General features: G+C 37.4%; 4 protein-coding genes across 7 annotated transcripts; 2 read left to right on the top strand and 2 right to left on the bottom strand.

The window, feature by feature from the left end:
- Positions 1 to 172: 172 nt before the first annotated feature.
- On the bottom strand, positions 173 to 3,757 carry LOC137735809 (uncharacterized). Its single transcript, XM_068475217.2, has 6 exons — positions 3,386 to 3,757; positions 2,502 to 2,746; positions 1,505 to 1,708; positions 1,275 to 1,365; positions 855 to 1,128; positions 173 to 765 (listed from the first exon to the last, which is right to left on the bottom strand). The coding sequence occupies exons 1-6, from the start codon at positions 3,670 to 3,672 to the stop codon at positions 433 to 435; spliced, it is 1,434 nt and encodes a 477-aa protein (XP_068331318.2). The 5' UTR covers positions 3,673 to 3,757; the 3' UTR covers positions 173 to 432.
- Positions 3,758 to 3,864: 107 nt separating this feature from the next.
- On the top strand, positions 3,865 to 4,643 carry LOC137735825 (uncharacterized). The gene has a single exon (XM_068475218.2). It carries the CDS (start codon positions 3,925 to 3,927, stop codon positions 4,417 to 4,419), a length of 495 nt encoding a protein of 164 aa, XP_068331319.2. The 5' UTR covers positions 3,865 to 3,924; the 3' UTR covers positions 4,420 to 4,643.
- Positions 4,644 to 5,835: 1,192 nt separating this feature from the next.
- Positions 5,836 to 10,025, top strand: LOC137747766 (thioredoxin-like protein HCF164, chloroplastic). 4 transcript variants are annotated; one of them, XM_068487924.2, is made up of 6 exons: positions 5,841 to 6,115; positions 6,597 to 6,815; positions 7,261 to 7,364; positions 7,533 to 7,872; positions 8,292 to 8,344; positions 9,690 to 10,025. In XM_068487924.2, exons 1-4 carry the CDS (start codon positions 5,945 to 5,947, stop codon positions 7,813 to 7,815), a joined length of 777 nt encoding a protein of 258 aa, XP_068344025.1. In that variant the 5' UTR covers positions 5,841 to 5,944; the 3' UTR covers positions 7,816 to 7,872; positions 8,292 to 8,344; positions 9,690 to 10,025. The 4 variants fall into 4 exon arrangements, with proteins under 4 accessions (XP_068344020.1, XP_068344025.1, XP_088541369.1 ...); XM_088685243.1 differs by having other exon boundaries at positions 8,258 to 8,344; XM_068487919.2 differs by lacking the exon at positions 9,690 to 10,025 and having other exon boundaries at positions 5,836 to 6,115; positions 8,292 to 8,486.
- A 1,767-nt stretch (positions 10,026 to 11,792) lies between these two features.
- On the bottom strand, positions 11,793 to 15,950 carry LOC137739675 (wall-associated receptor kinase-like 14). The gene is made up of 4 exons (XM_068479340.2): positions 15,525 to 15,950; positions 14,547 to 15,355; positions 13,462 to 13,536; positions 11,793 to 13,178 (listed from the first exon to the last, which is right to left on the bottom strand). The coding sequence occupies exons 2-4, from the start codon at positions 15,304 to 15,306 to the stop codon at positions 11,893 to 11,895; spliced, it is 2,121 nt and encodes a 706-aa protein (XP_068335441.2). The 5' UTR covers positions 15,307 to 15,355; positions 15,525 to 15,950; the 3' UTR covers positions 11,793 to 11,892.
- Between the last annotated feature and the right edge of the window lie 2,900 nt (positions 15,951 to 18,850).

Here is an 18,850-nt window from a genome sequence, read left to right as displayed (position 1 = left end):
CGGTCATCTACCTTTGAATTTAATATCAATGATACAAATTAAAACACAAAAACACATACATTCATTCTTCCCCTCTAACATCAAATTTAAGAGTGACTGAGCGAGTGCCCAAAATAGAGACAAAATTTATTAGGGTTTCATTTCGCATTCAATTTTCATGGACTTGGGACAATTTTTCACTTGAGCATATGGCAATTCGAAAATGAATCCCCAAGCAAAGGGACCTGGCAAGATTATGATCCATTACAAACCAGCATCAACTTTAATATTTAATCGCATGGAAAATATCCCACTAACCACGGCCTTCAAGGAGTTCATGATCTCAATTTCTAAATATTAAATAGCAAGGTACATCACATACAACTAAAACTACTAGTCTGCTTGAATTTTAACTAGGAATCACTCCGCGTATAATACTGGAATCCATGACCTTCATGACGCATTTCCCTCACCCTTGTCTTCCGATGAATCCAAAGCAGGTTTCTTCGATGCGCTTGATTCTCCCGAGCCTGTGTTCATCAACACTCGCTTGACTCCTCTTCCTACCACACCAAGATGTGTGACTCCAGAAGCTCCATTCGTATGAGCAGTAGAAACAGTTGGGGAGTCAAAACCTCCATTGTTGTCAGCAGTTCCCATCCTTGAAGAGCTCATCACTGATGGAGATTCACTTTTCTCCGTGCCTTTTGCCTTGGCAGACACAATTCCCATAATCTCAGCGAGAATGGATTTTGGGTTTGACGCCAGTTGTTGCAGATCTTCAAGCTACAAACTCAATAATGCAAAAATCAGATAAAACATAAACGTGAATGTTTTGCATTTTTAAAATTAAAGGATGAAATATTATTAGCTACCTTCTTTTCCAGATCTCCAGCGAGTCCAGTTAGTGTTTCAATCTCTGCCTGTTCATCTGTCACAATATTATCAGACTTGGTCATATTTGAGGAGAGCGTGACACCTGGCTCCAATGCAGAAGCAGACGACGACATTGAGGATTCCGTGAAACTCCTTGATTCAAGCATGAGCCGCCGCACACGAGACTTGCAGGTTGATATAGCCTTCTGGCAATACAGAATGGCTTCCTCAGGCTTCGAGCCAATCTCTAGACACAAACATATCCGAAAATTTCTGAATTCTCCGGTTAAGGTTGTGAGTCCCTGACCCAGAGGGAACACGGGGAAACCAGAATAAAATAAAACAAAAATATAGAAAAGAATGTCTTATTAGTAACAGTTATGAACTCAAAGGCTATATGTCAATCCCAAATAGGATACAGTTCAGCTATACGTCGACTATCAGGCTCAACCAACTGCTCCAAAATGGAAAGTGCTTTCTGGTAGTCACTGAGAGAAGTTTCAATGTCCTCTACAAGGAGACACAATGTAAAGCCAAATAAAGATGTTTTCAGAAGAAATGAACCAAAAATTATAGTGAAGTTCAAGAACCTCTTCAACCAAAAATTATACACAGATTTCAATTCAACCAAACTGAGTACACAACAGACCTCTTTCCAGTGCAACTTCTGCCAAAGCCGATAATATGTCGACCTTCTCCAATGTGTCAGCCGGGTGTTTTTCAACAATAGCTCTTGCCACATCAAGCATTTTCCATGCCAAATCAAGGTCAGTTTCATCTTCATCTGCATCTGCTTCAGCCAGGTCTTCATCATCGCTATTATCATCTTCATCCTTGTCTTTTCCACCAGAAACTGCCTCAGAAAAGAAAATGAACTGTTAAACTTCATAACGTAATGATAACAAATAATGATAAGTTTTCTCAAAAATCCGTTTTGGGACAGTAAGTATCATCTGACAGGTCTGTATATACCTAATCTTATGTCCTTTATATCCTTCTTAGCTATTTAGACTCTATTTCTCCGTATCTTACATGGAATATACTGTCAAATGAGTTGCTTAATACACACACTAAACAACAATCCAAAACATTGACGATATGATGCTACGATTCCTCAAGTATCTAAACCAGAAGACATGCACAAACACACACAGAGGATAGAAGTTTAGACTTTTACAAGTTCATCACTGTGCAAAACAGTGTCTCTTGGCCGATTTTATTATCTCGAAATTTTTATAGGATATGAGACTCATGATATGTTCCCAAACAGAAGGCATGACTCATTTGATTTTCCAATAGATTTGAGGTCGAAGAGTAATAGTGGAGTAAATCTGTATGAGCAGCTATGGTACCATCAAGGAGAGGTAGACACAGTGTCTCATGCACATCAACAGTTATCAACGACGCCAATTTTTACAGGAATACATGACTGCAATATCATTCCATTATATGTGATGAAGATATCCTTATACATGTGCAACATTTATGCAAAAAGCAAAGAGCTAGATTGAATGACTTTTATTTCTAGTTAAGTGGGTTTGGAATTCACAGCTCTATCATTCCACAGATGTTCATGATTGACTGCCAACAGAAATTCACATGTTCTATTAGACAATTATACTCGAGAACCATCACAAATGACATACCACCATCAGCATCTGCTCCCTCCTGATTACTCAAACTTGCATCCTGTTCAGCATTACTTGAAACAGCAGCTGTGGAAGATTTACCATTTACAACATTCTTAGCAGATTCTTGCTGCGATTCACCCTCCTTCTTGGGTACAGCACCCAATGGATCGGTCTCCTCTTGAGCTTTGTAAAGCAATGCACATCCATATTTATAGTAAGCATTGACACACTGAGGAGCAAGTTCTCCGAAATGTGCAACCCTGCATTTATTCACATAATCAATAGTAATTACTAATTGGCATACCTAAAAAAGAGAAGCACCTAAGAAAAGCGCACAGGTCATCTGCAAATTAACTAATGCAGATTATATGAGAGTACAAATAATAGCAAAAATTAAACGAGAAAGTGAATATGAAGAAATGCAATGGATAAACAAATGCAATACAATATAACAGAGTCTAATACCATAATTAACGCATCCTGCGAATTTGTAAATTTTGGAAACCATGGTTAAACAAACGCAACACGATGTAACAGGGCAAAGAAATTGGACTCCATCAAATGCGCAATTCTGCAACTAAATTGTTGCATTAGCAGGGCTCAACAGCACAATACAAAAATTTTGAAATATGAAAATGAGCATACCGGCGTCATGCTTGCTCGATTAACAAAGAAATCAAAATTGAAAAAGCATAATTCATAGTGTAAACCTTAACCGACGGTAAACTGACCTACAGACAACAATTAGGGTTTATGTCTAGAGAAGCAAAATCCACGAAATATTAAGAAAAACAACAAAATTTAAAGCATCAGAGAGCCCAAAAACTCAATTTATAAGCAAACAAACAGAATGTGAAGTAAGGCAAGCAAGAAAAATCAGGAAAATAAAAAACCCTAACCTGATTTCCAAGGCACGGCTGAAGCACTCGGTGGCCTCGCCGAAATCAGAGTCCTTGACCGCCTTGGAGCCCTTCTCCATCAGCTCGTCGGCAAACTCGAGCGACTTTTCGCGATCGTCATTGGAGCTGACAGCTGAAGCTTTCGCGCTTTCGTTGTTGCAAGTGGACTCGGTGCCTCCCCGAGCTACCTCCGTGATGGTGGCCTCGTTGGACCTCTGAGACTCCAAGGCTGTGTTTTGGGTTAGGGTTTCGCTCGCCGTCGCCGACGCCGATGCTTCTTCGACCATCGCTCAAAAACCCTCTCTTTCTTGGCGCAAAAATGGAGAGCGCTCGATTAGAAAAAATAAACCGAAAATTTTATAGAGGGAAATTTTGTCTTTATCAACCTCGAAACGCGGCGTTTTGTTGAGTACAGCTGTGGTACACAAATCCAAGGGTATATTCGTCTTTAAAATTTTAAATATAAATAAATAAAAATGCTAAAGGATTAGTTAGTTTGCGTGTGGTGTCAAAATTCGCAAAATTTTCTGAGAGAAGAAATGGCAGCGAGAGCATCAGTACTAGCTCTCCACCAAGTAAGAAATGCGCACCGCACCTCCACCTCCTCCCCGGCGCACGCTTCCAAGCCTGCGCCGCCTCGTGGGCTCACATTACCCGGGCGGAGACAGTTGGCGCTGTCGCTGACGTGGACTGCGGCGCTGGCAGCTGTGGCTGCCAAGGAAGCGAAGGCGGAGGACATTGGGCTGTTTGGGCTGAGGAGGAAGGTGAAAGAGGCGGAGAAGGAAGCGGAGGTGATAGTGAAGGAAGGGTTCGAGACGGTGGAGAAGGGGCTGGAAACGGCGGAGAAGGGTCTAGAATCGGCGGAGAAGGGGATAGAATCGGTGGAGCGAGGGATTGAAACGGCGGAGGAAGGGGTGGAAGCGGCGTTGAGCTTCGGGGGTTTGGCACAGGCTGGAGCGGTAGCGGGAGCGGAGGTTGTGGGGATTTTGGTGGCGACTTCGATTGTGAATGGGATTTTGGGGCCGGATAGTTAGGAATCGAGAAGTGAAAACTCGATTTCGATTGTGTTGGTTATGTTGTTTTTTTGTTTTTTTTTTCTTTGTGAAATTTGGATTATTGGGATTGTGCTGTAAGTTGTAAACTTCAAGTATTTAATTATGAGCTAATTAACGAGAATTATTGCTAATCATGCATGTAATTACATGATGATGGTAAATTTCGTAATTAGCAACTTAATAATATTCTTTTTCACTTGTAAGTAAGAGGTTTTAAGTTTCATTTTCGTCAAATATAAATTTGAACCATATTATTGCTAGCCTATTGTAAGGTTTACCTCACTTCTTCACTCCTTAGTGTGGATAGTATCGTTAATTCAAAAAAAAAAAATATCGTTTATTAAAAAAAAATCATTAAAAACTGACAATCTTATACTCAATTGAAGGTCGTGATAAAATCCAACTCTTTTCACGCTAACAAAAAACTAATCATGCATAAATCATGATTAATATTTTGATTGAAATAGCATTGATGTGGTTAGTATTTGGTTCACTTATTGAAAGAAGTATTTTGGACGAGGGAGGGTCAATTCTAAACTTGATCTTTAAGTTTAGGCACAAATTAAGAGATAAAAAAGATCAAAATTTAAGAAGGATATTCGTGCATGTCGATTTGAGGTAAAATTTGGTGAAATTAAAAAAGACATGATGTGAGCCGCGAGGGAGTGAGGGATGTAGAAGAAATGTCGAAGAAGAGAAAGCAAACATGATTCGTTCATTGACAAGTTTTTCTTGATTAATTAGGCTCTTCCACTTGTAACAGTTAAACTATTAAACAAGACAAGTCTTCGTAGATTCGCCAAAAAAAAATAAAATAAATAAAGTTGAGTTGATAAAAATAAAAAATGCTGCTATTTAAATATACAAAATTAATGTATTTATCGACACACGCTCTAAGACCAACTCCAATGGTACGCTAAAAGCTAAATTACTCCCTAAAATTTCCCCCCAAACGCACTCCAACCCAAGGGGAAATTTTGAGCTAAATGCTAAATGCTAAACCAATGCCAAATTCCCCCTGAAATTTAGCCCAGAAATCAGGATGGACTCTACCCAATATTTATCGGAATTTAAATTTTTTTAGATTAAAATGTTCATAAAATTAATTTACGATAGTCTATATATTTAATTTTTTTTTTAAATTTAATTTAACAAAAAATATAGCCTAAATTCATTCTTTAATAATCCCGGGCTAAAATTTTAGGGTAGAATGGTTGGAGTAGAAAAACTGTTTTTGGACTAAAAGCTAAATTTTTCGGGCTAAAAAGTTTGACTTTTAACCCAACCATTGGAGATGGTCTAATACGGGTGAAAATATTTACAATCATAAGATCTTAAATTTACTTTCCGCGCTTTGGAGGCTTGGAGCGTGAAAAGTGAGAAATGACTTGAAGAAGTCCCAGCCCTTTCTCTCATCCACAAAAGAAGTCAGTTTTCGGCCCACTGTTTAGAACAGTATTAAACTCGAAAGGGCAGTCGCAGCAGGATTATCTGCAAATTACAAATGGGTCACGTGGCTTCAAACCCGGTTAGCCTCCATAGATTCCGGCCATGTTTCCAAACTCCTCGACTTCACCACTACGTTAAGCCTACTCCCCATTTCCCAAACCACCACCGTCGATTTCCGACCGTTTCTTGCCAGCAAACCCCCAATCCACCTGACCCCTCCTCAACGGTACGCTTTTATCTGTCCCTCTAAAATCTCCCATCTTTTTGGCATAAATCACTATTTGAAGAGCTCCCCTTCAATAATTTGCATATTTCCCAATTTATCCTTACTGGGTTTCAACCGTGGAGTACAAAGTTATTGTTTTGATGGAGAAAGTTTGCATTTTAGGATTATGGAATTTCCATGATTTTCACATTGATATGAAATTTAGGATTTAGGTAATTTGAAAGTAGTTTATTATCTTGATTTTTGCTCTATGGGATTGGAAGTTTGATAATCTGGTAAATATATGCAGCATTTCCACTATTAATAATTTGACAAGCTTGTGTGTTTTTAGTAAAAACTTCCCTAAATTATGCTGCGTGTATCTTGTTTGGTTAATCGTTGCGTATCTGAACCGTCGTTGGCTCAATTTCTTGTTCGAATAGTTTTTCGAGTTGAATTTACTATGTGATTGGTTTTATGTTCATCAACTATTCTAATTCAGGAGAAGTCGGTTGCTGAGCCAGGCTCTGTCAGTGATGGCAGTAGTCAAGCTACGACTTCCTCTACGAGCTCTGGCCCTCCGGAATTTCCAAACAAGAATACCAACAGGCAAGTAGCGGTGGTTTCCACTCTTGCAGCAGTCGCGCTTTTCTTATCAGGAAGACTAGATTTTGGTGTTTCTTTGAAGGACCTATCTCTTGCTGCATTACCTTATGAAGAGGTATGTCCTATTAGTTATACCCTTTTTACTTTCCCCATCATGAGGTGTTGTGGATGGGTCGGTAGGTGGTTGTGATGAGCATGATTGAGAACCTAGACAAGCATATATCCTCAAACAATTGCTTAGATATTAAGTTTAAATCAACCATTTCAGTGGTGAGGTTCAAACATTATTCCTCAATAGATCATATACGTCCTGGAACTTGGACAATGTAGTAATTTGAACATCAGTCACTCTTGTACTTTTTCAGAAAAGCAAGGCACATATTTGTTGCCTTTTATTTTCTGAAGTTTACGAGTCACATATAGACACATCTTGGTTTGTTAATCCCCGTGTCTTCAGTTGGCTAATTTGTGTCAATGAATCTAGACATAATCTTCAATGTGAAATTTGTGCTGTTATTTTCAATTTTTCTTACGATCTTCTGTTATTTATGGTTGACTAGGCTCTTTCGAATGGGAAGCCTACTGTTGTCGAGTTCTATGCTGATTGGTGTGAAGTGTGCAAGGAATTAGCTCCAGATGTCTATAAAGTTGAGCAGCAGTACAAGTATGATCTTCAAGTTATAACTTGTTATTGCTTATAATTGCATCTCTTTATTAACGCTTAAATATAGTGTGTGCCATTTTTGGTTATTTATTTTTCTGAAATACTTGTGAATCTCAATATCTGAGAAATAATATAGATTCTTCATTATCCACCGATTCTTGTACGCAGGGATCGTGTAAATTTTGTTATGCTGAATGTTGACAACACGAAGTGGGAACAAGAGCTTGATGAGTTTGGTGTTGAAGGTATTCCACATTTTGCATTCCTAGATAAAGCGGGAAATGAAGAGGGGAACGTAGTAGGCAGGCTTCCAGAAAAGTATCTGCTTGAGAATGTGGATGCTCTTGCCCGTGGAGAAGCCTCCATACCTCATGCTCGTGTAGTGGGGCAGTTTTCAAGTGCTGAAGCCAGAAAGGTTCACCAAGTTCCTGATCCAAGAAGTCACGGATAGGTGCTCAGTAATTTTGGAGAAGAACCCATCAGGTTGTTAAAGGAATTACATATAAAGGTAATCAGTGTCCACTAATGCTGCGAATTTTTTTATTACAATCAAGTTACAAGTTAGAAACCATTTTATTCGTGGCATTGATTAGTTAGCTGAAGTTTTTTGAATTGGAGAACCGTAGCCGTTATATCATTATTCATTAGTATACCGCTCTTGGAACCATGTTAATGAACCCCATAATATCTGATTGGCTTGCACCAGATATGTAATGTGATAAAATTGCTCTTAACAAACGAATCTGAGTTATAACAACTTGATAGAAGTAATTTTAGTCGACCTCCAGCAGAGTGTTGGAAGAAGGTTAGATAGGCTGTTGGCAACCGCATGTATTGCTTTTAGAGCTTTATACAGTATCACTACTCTAGCTTCTTTTGCCTTTGTACTTCAGGGGAGACTGAATCTCGATACTATTTGACCTGCAGGTTAAACATCGCAAATGATACTAGTTGCTGCCAGTCCTGTTCATATGCCTCTTGTGAGTTACTTGGCTTACCCTTGCGACTCAGTTTTCGAATTGCGCTTCAATTGTAGAGCCCCGTAGAGGAAGAGAATCCTTGTATTGCAAATTTTATACTTTGCTAAGACATCTTTCATAATATATACCTTACTTGAATAAATTCTTAGTGGAGTTTCCTCTACCATATTGGACACCCCATAAAACACAATTAATAGAAATTGATGGTTTTGATAACAATTAAGATCATGATGATGAACCACAATTATTTTATATATGTTGACGACTGAACCATCGTTTAGATGATTAAGAAATCAATGGTATCTACTATGAATGTATGATTGAGTATTGTGGATCACAACTGAGTTGGAGAACCCTTAATCAAATGCAAGCAAGTTTCAATGGTTTGAAACGACCTTTAAGTGTTGGCATTTAGTTGGGTGAAGCTTTTTGAATAGGAAGGTCTTGTGGATGTAGTCTAATCAAGTTGCAGGTTAACAATGGAATCTTGAGTTCTAAAAAACCCTTAAACCCCTATTGACATGGGGGCTAGGTAGTTGCCTAGTTGGCTTGAGCACGCACATGCAAAGTTCCTACTTTCTCAGATGTGGGATTCACTCTCAACCAGTTCAGGAGTAGATTTTTTAACATATCCAAGAATAAATGTCAAAAGGGAAATGTTAAACTTGAATAAAAATAGCTCGAGTGACAATCTCACATTTGAAAATTTTTGGGACTCCAGTTGAATGGCGGAGGAATGTCAAATGAAAGTTATTTATTATACTTTTCTAAAAGTAAATGGATGAAATGCAACAAATGTATACGAAATCTAATTCCATTAAATTGGAAAGTGGTTAAACTATTACTTGTGGGAGATAGAGTTTGCATTAGATGGAATGGATGCACAATTAATACGTTTAAAATCTCTCTAGTTACATTACTATTTTCTATTTAGAGCTCTTGGATTCTAGGTGTATTAGCATGGATCTTTAACAATAAATCGAGGCTAACATTTTCTTGCTATAAAAACCCTGCAATATTTTGACCTTGCATCACCACCAAATTGTATCTCGACTCTCTTTCAAGTACATCAATGGCAATCAAACTGCAGTTGGTTTTGTTTTGTATGGTCTTCATAGCTCTCTTGGCTCTTGCCCAATGTAAAACGACTTCCCCGCACCCTCTTTTTCTTTCTGCACATTTTTGTTTTATTTTTGTTCTTTGATTTACTCATTCCGAATGGTGCCACATATAAAAAGTAAATGTGCGGAAATCATTATATGCATCTCTATATAGGCTTGTCAAAGAAAATTACACTTTCTTCTTCGATCTTTTTTAATTTACATATTATGTTTTAATTAAACAGGCGATGAAGGCGTTGGGATTAGTAGCAACAAGAAGGATATTGTCGTGGAGAATTTAAGAGTGAAAGGTGATGGTGAGAATTTAACGTTTTGTTCACAAGAAACATGTAGCTCGGGCACGGGATCGGGATCGGGTACAAAAATATGTTTTTGTTGCGCTTTTTTCACTATGTGTTGGGATACTTTCCAAGAATGTAACGCAAAATGCCATCCCTAGCTAATCCATCTCTTCATCATCAACTTTTAGAGATGGAGACTTGTATTACTATTAGGGCTTATTACTTTGTCTCAACTTTGTAGACGATCGATAAATAACTTGTGATGAGCCCTTTTCCAGGCTTCTCCTTCTACTTTAATTAGGTTTAGTCTACATTAACAACCCATAATTATCTCAAGAATACATGCACGTATGCAATTATCCTTCAAAAATGTTATTCTTACTATCTATTGGTACCACCATTTGTATAGTTTCTATAATAAAGATGAGACTCACATGTGTTGGTAGATTCTACGTCCATTAAAGAGATGGTATAAATAGATGATAAGTGCAACACTACTCATTAGTCCTTGAGGTTAGCTCGAGAGGGACAACACTTCTGGTATGGGATGGTCACCACCCCACCTATATATTTTTGCGAACGTATCTATCATTAAAAGGCTTTTTAAATTTGACTCATTCACTCTCCAATATAACGAAAAAGTTGGGAGTTATATATGACTTTGGTACTATATATAATCAAATTCATATCCGACTTTGGATATAACTCTAGGATTATAAGTGGAACCCCCATATTTAGCAAAAAAAGTTGTATTCAACTCTAAAATTGACTTAAACCCTAATATAACCAAAAAATAACTATGCAAGTTGTATTTCATTGCATTTAAAAGCGCTTTGGCATGCCAAAAGGGCTAATCAGTTGGTATTTTAACACGAAATTAATCACTCATTTGGACTTACTAAAAATATTTTTTATAATCTAAACTAAAATTTTTTTAGGTTAATATTGAAAGATCTCCTTGCAAAATTCACTGAAATCGGAAGCCATTTAGTTATCTAATTGTGACGTGACAAATAGACGATAATAGAGTTGTTGACAAACAATGAAATGTATACAATAATAATTAAATGATTAAATGATTTTAATTCGAATGAAATTTTGCAAGGATGATCTAGTATTGATAACCTAAATATGAACAGACTGAATCATGAAATTACATTGTAGAGCGGGCTCAATCGAGTAGTTATTGCCATATTAAAATACGAACTAGTTAGCGGTTGAGTGCTACAACGATATACTTAGACTAAGGGGTAAATGAATAAATTATTTTTGAACTCGTCATTCCCGACATTCAAACGTAAGACCTCTTACTTACCATTGAAGAAGAATACACCGTAGCACTAAGTGATGATACAATAACTAGTGTAATGACTTTCGTTGGAGAGAAGAATTTGGTAAAAATAAGGAAAAGTCAGATAGAGATAACCTTTGCTAGACATAAAAGTAGAATAGGTGCAATGTATCACACTATTTATTTTCGTAACCATATCACACAAAGGATGCAGTTAAAGAGAAGGGAGGAATATTGGTATTATTACTTTCACCTTGATCTTATGTGTTGTAATGAGGTTACAACCATACCTCTATATATAAAGGTTTTCATCTGACACAACCTTACATGCATGAAGAAAATTTTACCTCCCTGCTTTTTCGCCCAAGGCTTTCAATGGATGTCACCAAATCTATGTTGGTTTGCTTCATCATATAATCACATATGTGACATTCACACTAAATTTCACATAAAATTAATTTGTTAACTATTGTCAAAGAAGAGAATTGTTTTGATGGACATCTATGAAAACCTAAGATGAGTCAAAATATAAATTTATTTGCTAAACCAAAACACATTTCCTTTAAGAAGTAAGAATTACAAGTTTGTTTACTTGTATGGGAGGACTCAATCTCTACATTATAGATTTTAGAGGTGTGCTATCCACACACCCCTTTTTACCTCTCACACTTCTTGTTAATTTTTGTCCTGTGATCTTTTTCAATTCATTTGATTGACGGTCAAAAATTAAGAGGGTGTGTGAGAGAATCAAAACATAAAAATCAAGGGAGCTCAGCTAGCTTTGAGATTAGATCTAATATATGCATGAGAGTCTGCACACAAAATGATTTGTCTGTTTTATAAGGGGTCACTTAACTACATTACATTGCCTAATAAGCTATTTGTTGAAGGTGAACTCTGTTCACTTAACCAAGGATCATGTACAGAAACAGGAGAGCTATCCTTGTTCTCTTCCATGGAAGCTAGAGAGCTATCTACCCTCAGTGAAACTATTGATCTTTGGCTTCGTATACCGGCCTTCTTGGCCGTCGCACCTCCCAATGACTTCTCACTTCCATTATACGGTGATGAACAAGACGACGCCACAGATGATCCCATGCATGTGTTTTCCTCCATTGTTGACCACTCGCTGCGCTGGATATTCTGTAGTTCTTCTGCCACCTCTGTCATAGAAGGCCTCATGTCACTGTGAAAAGCAAGGCATCGAAATGCAAGCTCAGCCACCTTGTTAACAGAATAAAGAGTCCATGCATCCCTATCTGGCTCAAGAAAGGGATCAACTATCTTGTCCACGCATCCCTTCCCAATCCTATCGATAGCTAGTGCAGCCAAGTTAACTTCACATTGAGGTCGAGCAAAATCAACCACCTTCATCGCGGTTATAATCTCTACTAATACTACCCCAAAGCTGTAAACATCACTTTTATCGGAAAGGTGGAAGTTTTGATGGTATTGAGGATCCACATAGCCTGGAGTCCCTTGTGGAGCCGTTGATATGTATGATGATTCTGTCATCCCAAGTCTAGAAAGACCAAAATCTGCTACCTTTGACTTGTAGTTGTAATCCAGGAGTATATTGGTGGATTTGATATCTCTATGATAGATTGGTGGATTCATTTCAGAATGGAGATAAGCTATAGCATTAGCAGTTTCAGAGGCGATGGTGAGCCTTATGGTCCACGGAAGTCCTTGGCCCCTCTCTTGTTGAAGATGTTCAGATAGAGTTCCATTCGGCATATATTCATAGACGAGGATCTGTTCACCTCCCTCTATGCAGCAACCTAAGAGGCGCACCAGATTTGGGTGGCTCACAGAGGAAAGGAGCTTGATCTCATTCATGACTTGATCAATGCCATTGGTGTCTCGGCGGTTGATCTTCTTTATGGCAACCCATTCATCGTTGTGGAGTTTTCCTGCATAAACTGTACCAAAAGCCCCTGTGCCCAGCCTTTGTTCTTCAGCAAAGCAGTTAGTGCCTCTCTCTATTTCTTTATAGGGGAATAATGAAACATTAGAGTTGCCTGCTGCTTCGCTTAGAAGGCGCCTTGCGCTCGTTTGGTTTCTCAAGCAAGTTAAACGGCGTTGAAAAAAGTAACAGAGAAGAAATAGACCGGCCATTAAGAAAGCTCCAGCAATAACCCCTAAGACAAAAGCAAAGCCACACATGTATTTAAACAAAGCACAAGCTAACCAAATATATGAAATTTTATCAAGTACTACCTCTCATATTTGATCAATATCTCAGCTAAGCTACAAGGATTGTAACACCAGTGGATTTACAGTTCACGCTCTCATGCCTTTAAGACTTATCATGTCTAAAAATGAGATACGGAGAAGGAAGAAGCGGAAACAATTTGAAGAGAGAAAAAGAGGTAACATAGCTGAGCATATGTAAATTTGAAAAAGGGAGAGCAGAAAGTTTACCTCCAATAAGAACACCAACTCTAGTTGTTCCCCCACAGCGACCAGACATGTACTTTGAAGGATTGCATTCAGAAACTAGAGACACGGCAACCAGTATAAAAAGCGATTAGAACAAAGTAAGCCAGATTGAAATTGTGATGCCATACACATTTCAGTTTCAGAATATTAATAGATCATCCAATTACAGATGTATTTGTTTGGTAAAAACCGCAGATGCATTTTTTATATAGATAATTGGAATACAAGCAGAAGACAAGGTTCAAGATCGCTGAGTAAATGCACCATGATTACAAATTCTCACTTTTTATGCATGTTATCATCCAACGACAACAGTTTGTACAGGTCATTGCAAGCGGTCATTTATTCAACGTTGTGAAGCGAAATAAGAACACAGTAGAACTGGTGAGTTTGAGAGACTATCAACCTAAATAGACAACTTCTACTATCAAGCTTTAGTACACCAAAAAACATACGAGTCTATTACAAGTCTTCTCTCCCCTTAACTTGTACTGATCCAAGGTCCTAAATATATCTAGTAATGAGGATTCTTTCGTTGGGACAGCGACCATTCGACTCAAAACATTTGTTTCATTTCAACAATGCAGGGGATATATATCCATCGTACTTTTAATTCTTCCTAAAATCATGCTCAAAATACTCACAAAGATTCATAAACAATTTAAGCTTTCGACATTGCTATTTGCTATGATCAGATTCAAATCAGAACCAATGTGGCTGCCTGCAGAGTCCTCTTATGAAGAATTGAGTGCAACACAATCCAACAAATGGACCTTTTGTCTCTTCACATTACCAAAATTAATTGCAAATTAGACCAAAATTTAGAATTTAATTTATCAGGACTAGCCAAAATCTACCATTTAATTTAATCCCATTTTCCTTAATTAATTAACTGCTTGGTTATCTCACAAAACAAACCTATAGAACAACATGAATAGTGACGTGGTTGCACGTTATCGGCCAAGTCCAAAATCCCCACCCAAACGGAATTGTGTACTTTTCCACCGCTCGTCAAGGACCATGACTACTAAAAATTTACGAAGAATAAAAATGCCCGGATGACTAACCTCTCCGGCAACCCCGCCCGAGATTGAACCCGTCGCCGTCGAATCCATCATTGCATCTACATCGGTACCCTTCCGGCATCCCATCGCCGAGCTTCACCGTAGTACACGTGGCATTCGCATCACAGTCGCAGGGTCCCCCGACCCACCATCCCAACTCCACCGTCTCGAACTCCAGCGAGAGAGGCCACTCCCCACCCGACTGAACCGCAAACGACCCGAACAAGTTCTTGCACCCAGTCCGAGTCAAGTCCTTAATTCGTATAACCTCCGACTGATTGTGCGGCTGCGACAGGCAGCTGATGTTATCGGCGCTGGACCTGCAGCTCTCTAAATTGAACTGCTTCTGAACGAAATTGGCCGGAATGAGGCAGCCGTTTTGTGGCGCCGAGCAATTCTGGAGGAGGAGGCTGTTGCTCCAAGTCGGGCTGAAGTTCGAGCCGAAGAGTCTGGTCACGGATTCGATCCGACGGTTGCATTTTGCAGGGAGGTTGACGAAGATGCCGTTTGGGGTGACTTTTTGGACTCTGAAATTGCATAGTGTGATCTCGTTTTTGTCAGAACAGTTCAATGGGATTTCGCAGCTGGGTGAGAATCCAAATGGGTAGCGAACAGTTTTGGCTGATTTTCCCGACCCGCATGTGGGTATGCAGGAGCTCGAGTTTTGAGCTTTGGCTATGGCGGCTATGGAGATTGAAAGGGTAAGGACGCTGACGACAGTGATGAAAGCCAGAGACTTTTGGTGGAGAATGTGGAGAATCATATCCAATTAAGTTCAGATTAAACTGGGTTTTCATCCGTCGTCAAACTTTCTGCAAATTCGAAGATCAATCGGAGTGAAAATTTGAAAGAAAAAAAAAAAAAGGAAAAAAAGAAATTTTGAGATTCTGGGTTTTATTAAAGGAGAAGCAAGCTTAAAACTTGAGAGATTAAATATGGCAATTGGGAAGCCATCTGCTTTTGTAAATGAAAAATCTTTACCTCTCTGAGAGCTTCTTCAATGATGGGGTTGGATTAATTGCTACAATTAACTGATTGTGATTGGATATGGAAAATTGCATGAAATTTAATGGACTCTGCTAATCTGCCTCTTAATTCAGCTATGCTGAATTTCTGAATTTGCAGCTGTCTGCAACTCCAACTCCAACTCCTAAAACGTAAAATACATGTTGGGGTGTCAAATTGTCAAGTGGTGTTGTTTTCGGCGAGATGACTGCTGCCTCTTGGTGTTTCTGCAAATTATAAAAATCTTCTGACAGAAATGACCTTGAAGGGAATGGGAAATTACAGGTTATGGAATGTTGCCAAATTGCAAAGGGTTTGACTGACACAAAGGTTGTGTGTAGACAGCATATTAACACACACAGATGTTATTTTATTTATTATTAAAAAATTGTTTGATTTGATGGCGGTGGGGAGGTGGGTCTAAGTACTTCAAAAAAGACTGAACTTAAAAAAGTATTTGGTAAATATTTAAAAACACAGTAATATTAAACCAGTCGTAAATGATGTTGTTCCAACATCCTCATCTTCCACTATATTATTCCATATACTTACTTTTTTTGGGAATTTTAACGAAAAGTTTTCGGTTCTATTCATTTTAACGAAATATCACATTTTTACACTAAAATGTTAATCCTGATACCATTCACTTACAATACCCTTTTATCTTTTTCGTTAAAATTAAAAGTTTTCAAATTTTTTTCATTAGGTTTTTTTTCTTTTTTAAATAAACAAACAACTGCAAAAACAAAAAAAAATCATATGGTTTTGGAATGAGCATGTTTTCGCATTTTTTGTGCAAGTATGGTAGGATCATATGGATAACGTGTTTGATTGATACTGCCACATGAGAATGCGTCATCCAAAAAGGCATACCAACCTTCCAAAAGTTAGTCTTTAAAGTGTTTTATGGTATAGAAGTTTACGTAGACGATATGCTTGCGAACACATGTGTTTAATGTATTTTATAATGAAGTAAGGTGAATAGGTGATGAAGGAGATCAAAATCAGGCTTAGAGAACGAAGACAGTGGAAAGTGTGAAGGGAAGATGAAGTTTTAAGAAACAAATTTAAATAGTCATTTTGAGGAAAATTTCTTTATAATACGCGTCAGAATAACATTTTTTTAACATGTACTCTCATAACAATACGAAACGAATGCGCATTAGTGGTATGATGCAATTATTATTGATGTACATCGAAGCTCAACTTATAATATATTTTAATTTGCATTTTCATTAGTACATGTGATTTATGTGTGATATTTCAAAAGGAAAACTAATGAAAAGGGTTTGAAAATTTTAAGTTTTAACGATAAGGGCTTGAAAACTTTGATTTATGTGTAATATATTTTAATTTTCTTTATTTATTTTTAATGTAAAAATATGTTTTTTCATTAAAATGAATAGCACCGTAGACTTTTCGTTAAAATTCTTTATTTCAAAGCGGTGCTATAGAACCTAATCAAAATGCTTCACCAGTGTTGTAATTGCACATGAGATGATGAGTTTGACCGATTCAAATGGCCGTTTTCGAAGTTAATGCAAAATACGCAGAATGTCAAACCAAGTGTTTATCGTGACTCGATTCATGATTCCACAGGCGCCTGCCCTCTTTCTGCCGTGAGGAAAGAATAATTAAAGAGGTCAAAGTATTTGACAATGGCACCCATGATGGCGCAAGTTGTCGACCGTGGAGCCCCACACTCCAAAACACGAGAAAGCAAGGAAAGAAAATAGTGTAATAGTGTAAAATGACCATGAGAGAGGCATGTAGATGATCTAGGATCTACTAGGACGGATGGATGTCGATTTGCTTACGTTTTGGAGGAGGATCTCCATTCCTCCAACACAGGCTACATTTTCCCAAGGTTTTCATCCTTTTTTTTATTTATGGATTTTTGGCTGTGACTTACATTCCCAGATATTTTATCATAGTTTCTTACCAATCCTTTGTTTACGTTAACGAAACACTACTTCTCATTCACCATATGATATCCTCAAGCGCCAAATAATTCTTCAAATAATGGGTACATGATGTGATGCAAAAGTGTTAATCTGCATGGCAAGTGGCAATCGTGAGGCGTGATTGGATGGAGGAACTCCTGACTGAAATCTGATCGTCTAATTAGGTTTGTACACATTGTCTTGTCTCTATCCATATCAGTACCATCCAAGCCAAGTGTGCCAAATTAATTAGGAGCAAGTCCTTTAGGAATCACAATGATTAAATGGTTTGCCTAGCACAAGGTATTTTGAATGAACGTGGGATGTCTATTTCAAAAGTACGAGTTTGTGTTTATAGTGGTAGAGCACTTTAGAATAATCCAACTGATTGAATCATATTATTATACGCGTATGAAAAGTTTTTTTTTTATTTTTTTATTTTTTTTAATTGGCACTACGTGCCTTTTAAATGTTTAAAAATAGAGAAAATAATACAACTAATTGAATCGCATAATTGTGCGTGTATGAAAAACCTTTTTTATCAACGGCGGTATGCGACTCTTAATATATTTTGAACATGTTTAAAAATAGAGAAAATAATAATTAATAAACAACTGATTGAATCACAATATTTCTAGCTCATAATGAGGTTAAGCCCACCCTCTTTCTCTTTAGTGTAGATAATATCGATTGTTTGAAAGAAAAAAAAAACAATTATTTGACAACTAACTGAATCACATTATTATGTGCGTGCGAAAGACTTTTTTATAACCTGCACTACATGTCTCTTAAGATGTTTTGAACTTGTTTCAAAATAGAGAAAATAATATTTGATTAACAACTAATTGAATTACATTATTACTAGCCTATTGTGAGGTACTAATTATAAAATAAAATAAAATAAAAAAATGTACAAAAAGAATTAACTATTTAAAAAAATACTGTTTATATGATGAATATACTCCTTTATTATTTGGTGCATTATTTTGGATTGCTTTTGAACTTTTTTTGTTTGGGAGGCATTTTTATCCATTTATTTTTTATGAAGTTTGTGACCTCAAGAAAACACTGTTCACTCAAGTGTAGGCTTTATATATAGAGATACTCACGGAGGAATGAAGTATCCATTAACAAAGTAAGTTGTTTCCAGTTCAAATACCATTTCTACGGTGAATGGTGGTTTTTTAGATTTCAGTGTCAAATTTGGGCCCAATATATCTTTTCAAAAAAATGAATGACGAAGTGAGTTCAAATGGTGTTTTACTGTTACTAAAGATATCTTTTGGCGTTTTATCGATGTTTAGTATGTCAAATATAAATTTTAATTTTGAAGGATACTTCTGAAATTTTCGTAATTTC

This window comes from Pyrus communis, chromosome 15 (genome assembly GCF_041283825.1).
Source record: "Pyrus communis isolate YQ-2024b chromosome 15, ASM4128382v1, whole genome shotgun sequence".
Lineage (NCBI taxonomy): Eukaryota > Viridiplantae > Streptophyta > Magnoliopsida > Rosales > Rosaceae > Pyrus > Pyrus communis.
Note: the sequence above shows the minus strand (reverse complement) of the source record. Positions and strands in the feature narration are given on the sequence as shown.

Coding starts and splice junctions, on each gene's coding strand:
- LOC137735809 (XM_068475217.2), bottom strand. CDS start 3,672: ATGGTCGAAGAAGCATCGGCGTCGGCGACGGCGAGCGAAACCCTAACC. Junction 2,747..3,385: donor AGCCGTGCCTTGGAAATCAG/GTTAGGGTTTTT, acceptor GAATAAATGCAG/GGTTGCACATTTCGGAGAAC. Junction 1,709..2,501: donor GGGAGCAGATGCTGATGGTG/GTATGTCATTTG, acceptor TTTCTGAGGCAG/TTTCTGGTGGAAAAGACAAG.
- LOC137735825 (XM_068475218.2), top strand. CDS start 3,925: ATGGCAGCGAGAGCATCAGTACTAGCTCTCCACCAAGTAAGAAATGCG.
- LOC137747766 (XM_068487924.2), top strand. CDS start 5,945: ATGGGTCACGTGGCTTCAAACCCGGTTAGCCTCCATAGATTCCGGCCA. Junction 6,116..6,596: donor CACCTGACCCCTCCTCAACG/GTACGCTTTTAT, acceptor ATTCTAATTCAG/GAGAAGTCGGTTGCTGAGCC. Junction 7,365..7,532: donor AAAGTTGAGCAGCAGTACAA/GTATGATCTTCA, acceptor TCTTGTACGCAG/GGATCGTGTAAATTTTGTTA.
- LOC137739675 (XM_068479340.2), bottom strand. CDS start 15,306: ATGATTCTCCACATTCTCCACCAAAAGTCTCTGGCTTTCATCACTGTC. Junction 13,537..14,546: donor CGGGCGGGGTTGCCGGAGAG/GTTAGTCATCCG, acceptor CCGTGTCTCTAG/TTTCTGAATGCAATCCTTCA. Junction 13,179..13,461: donor AGTTGGTGTTCTTATTGGAG/GTAAACTTTCTG, acceptor CTTTTGTCTTAG/GGGTTATTGCTGGAGCTTTC.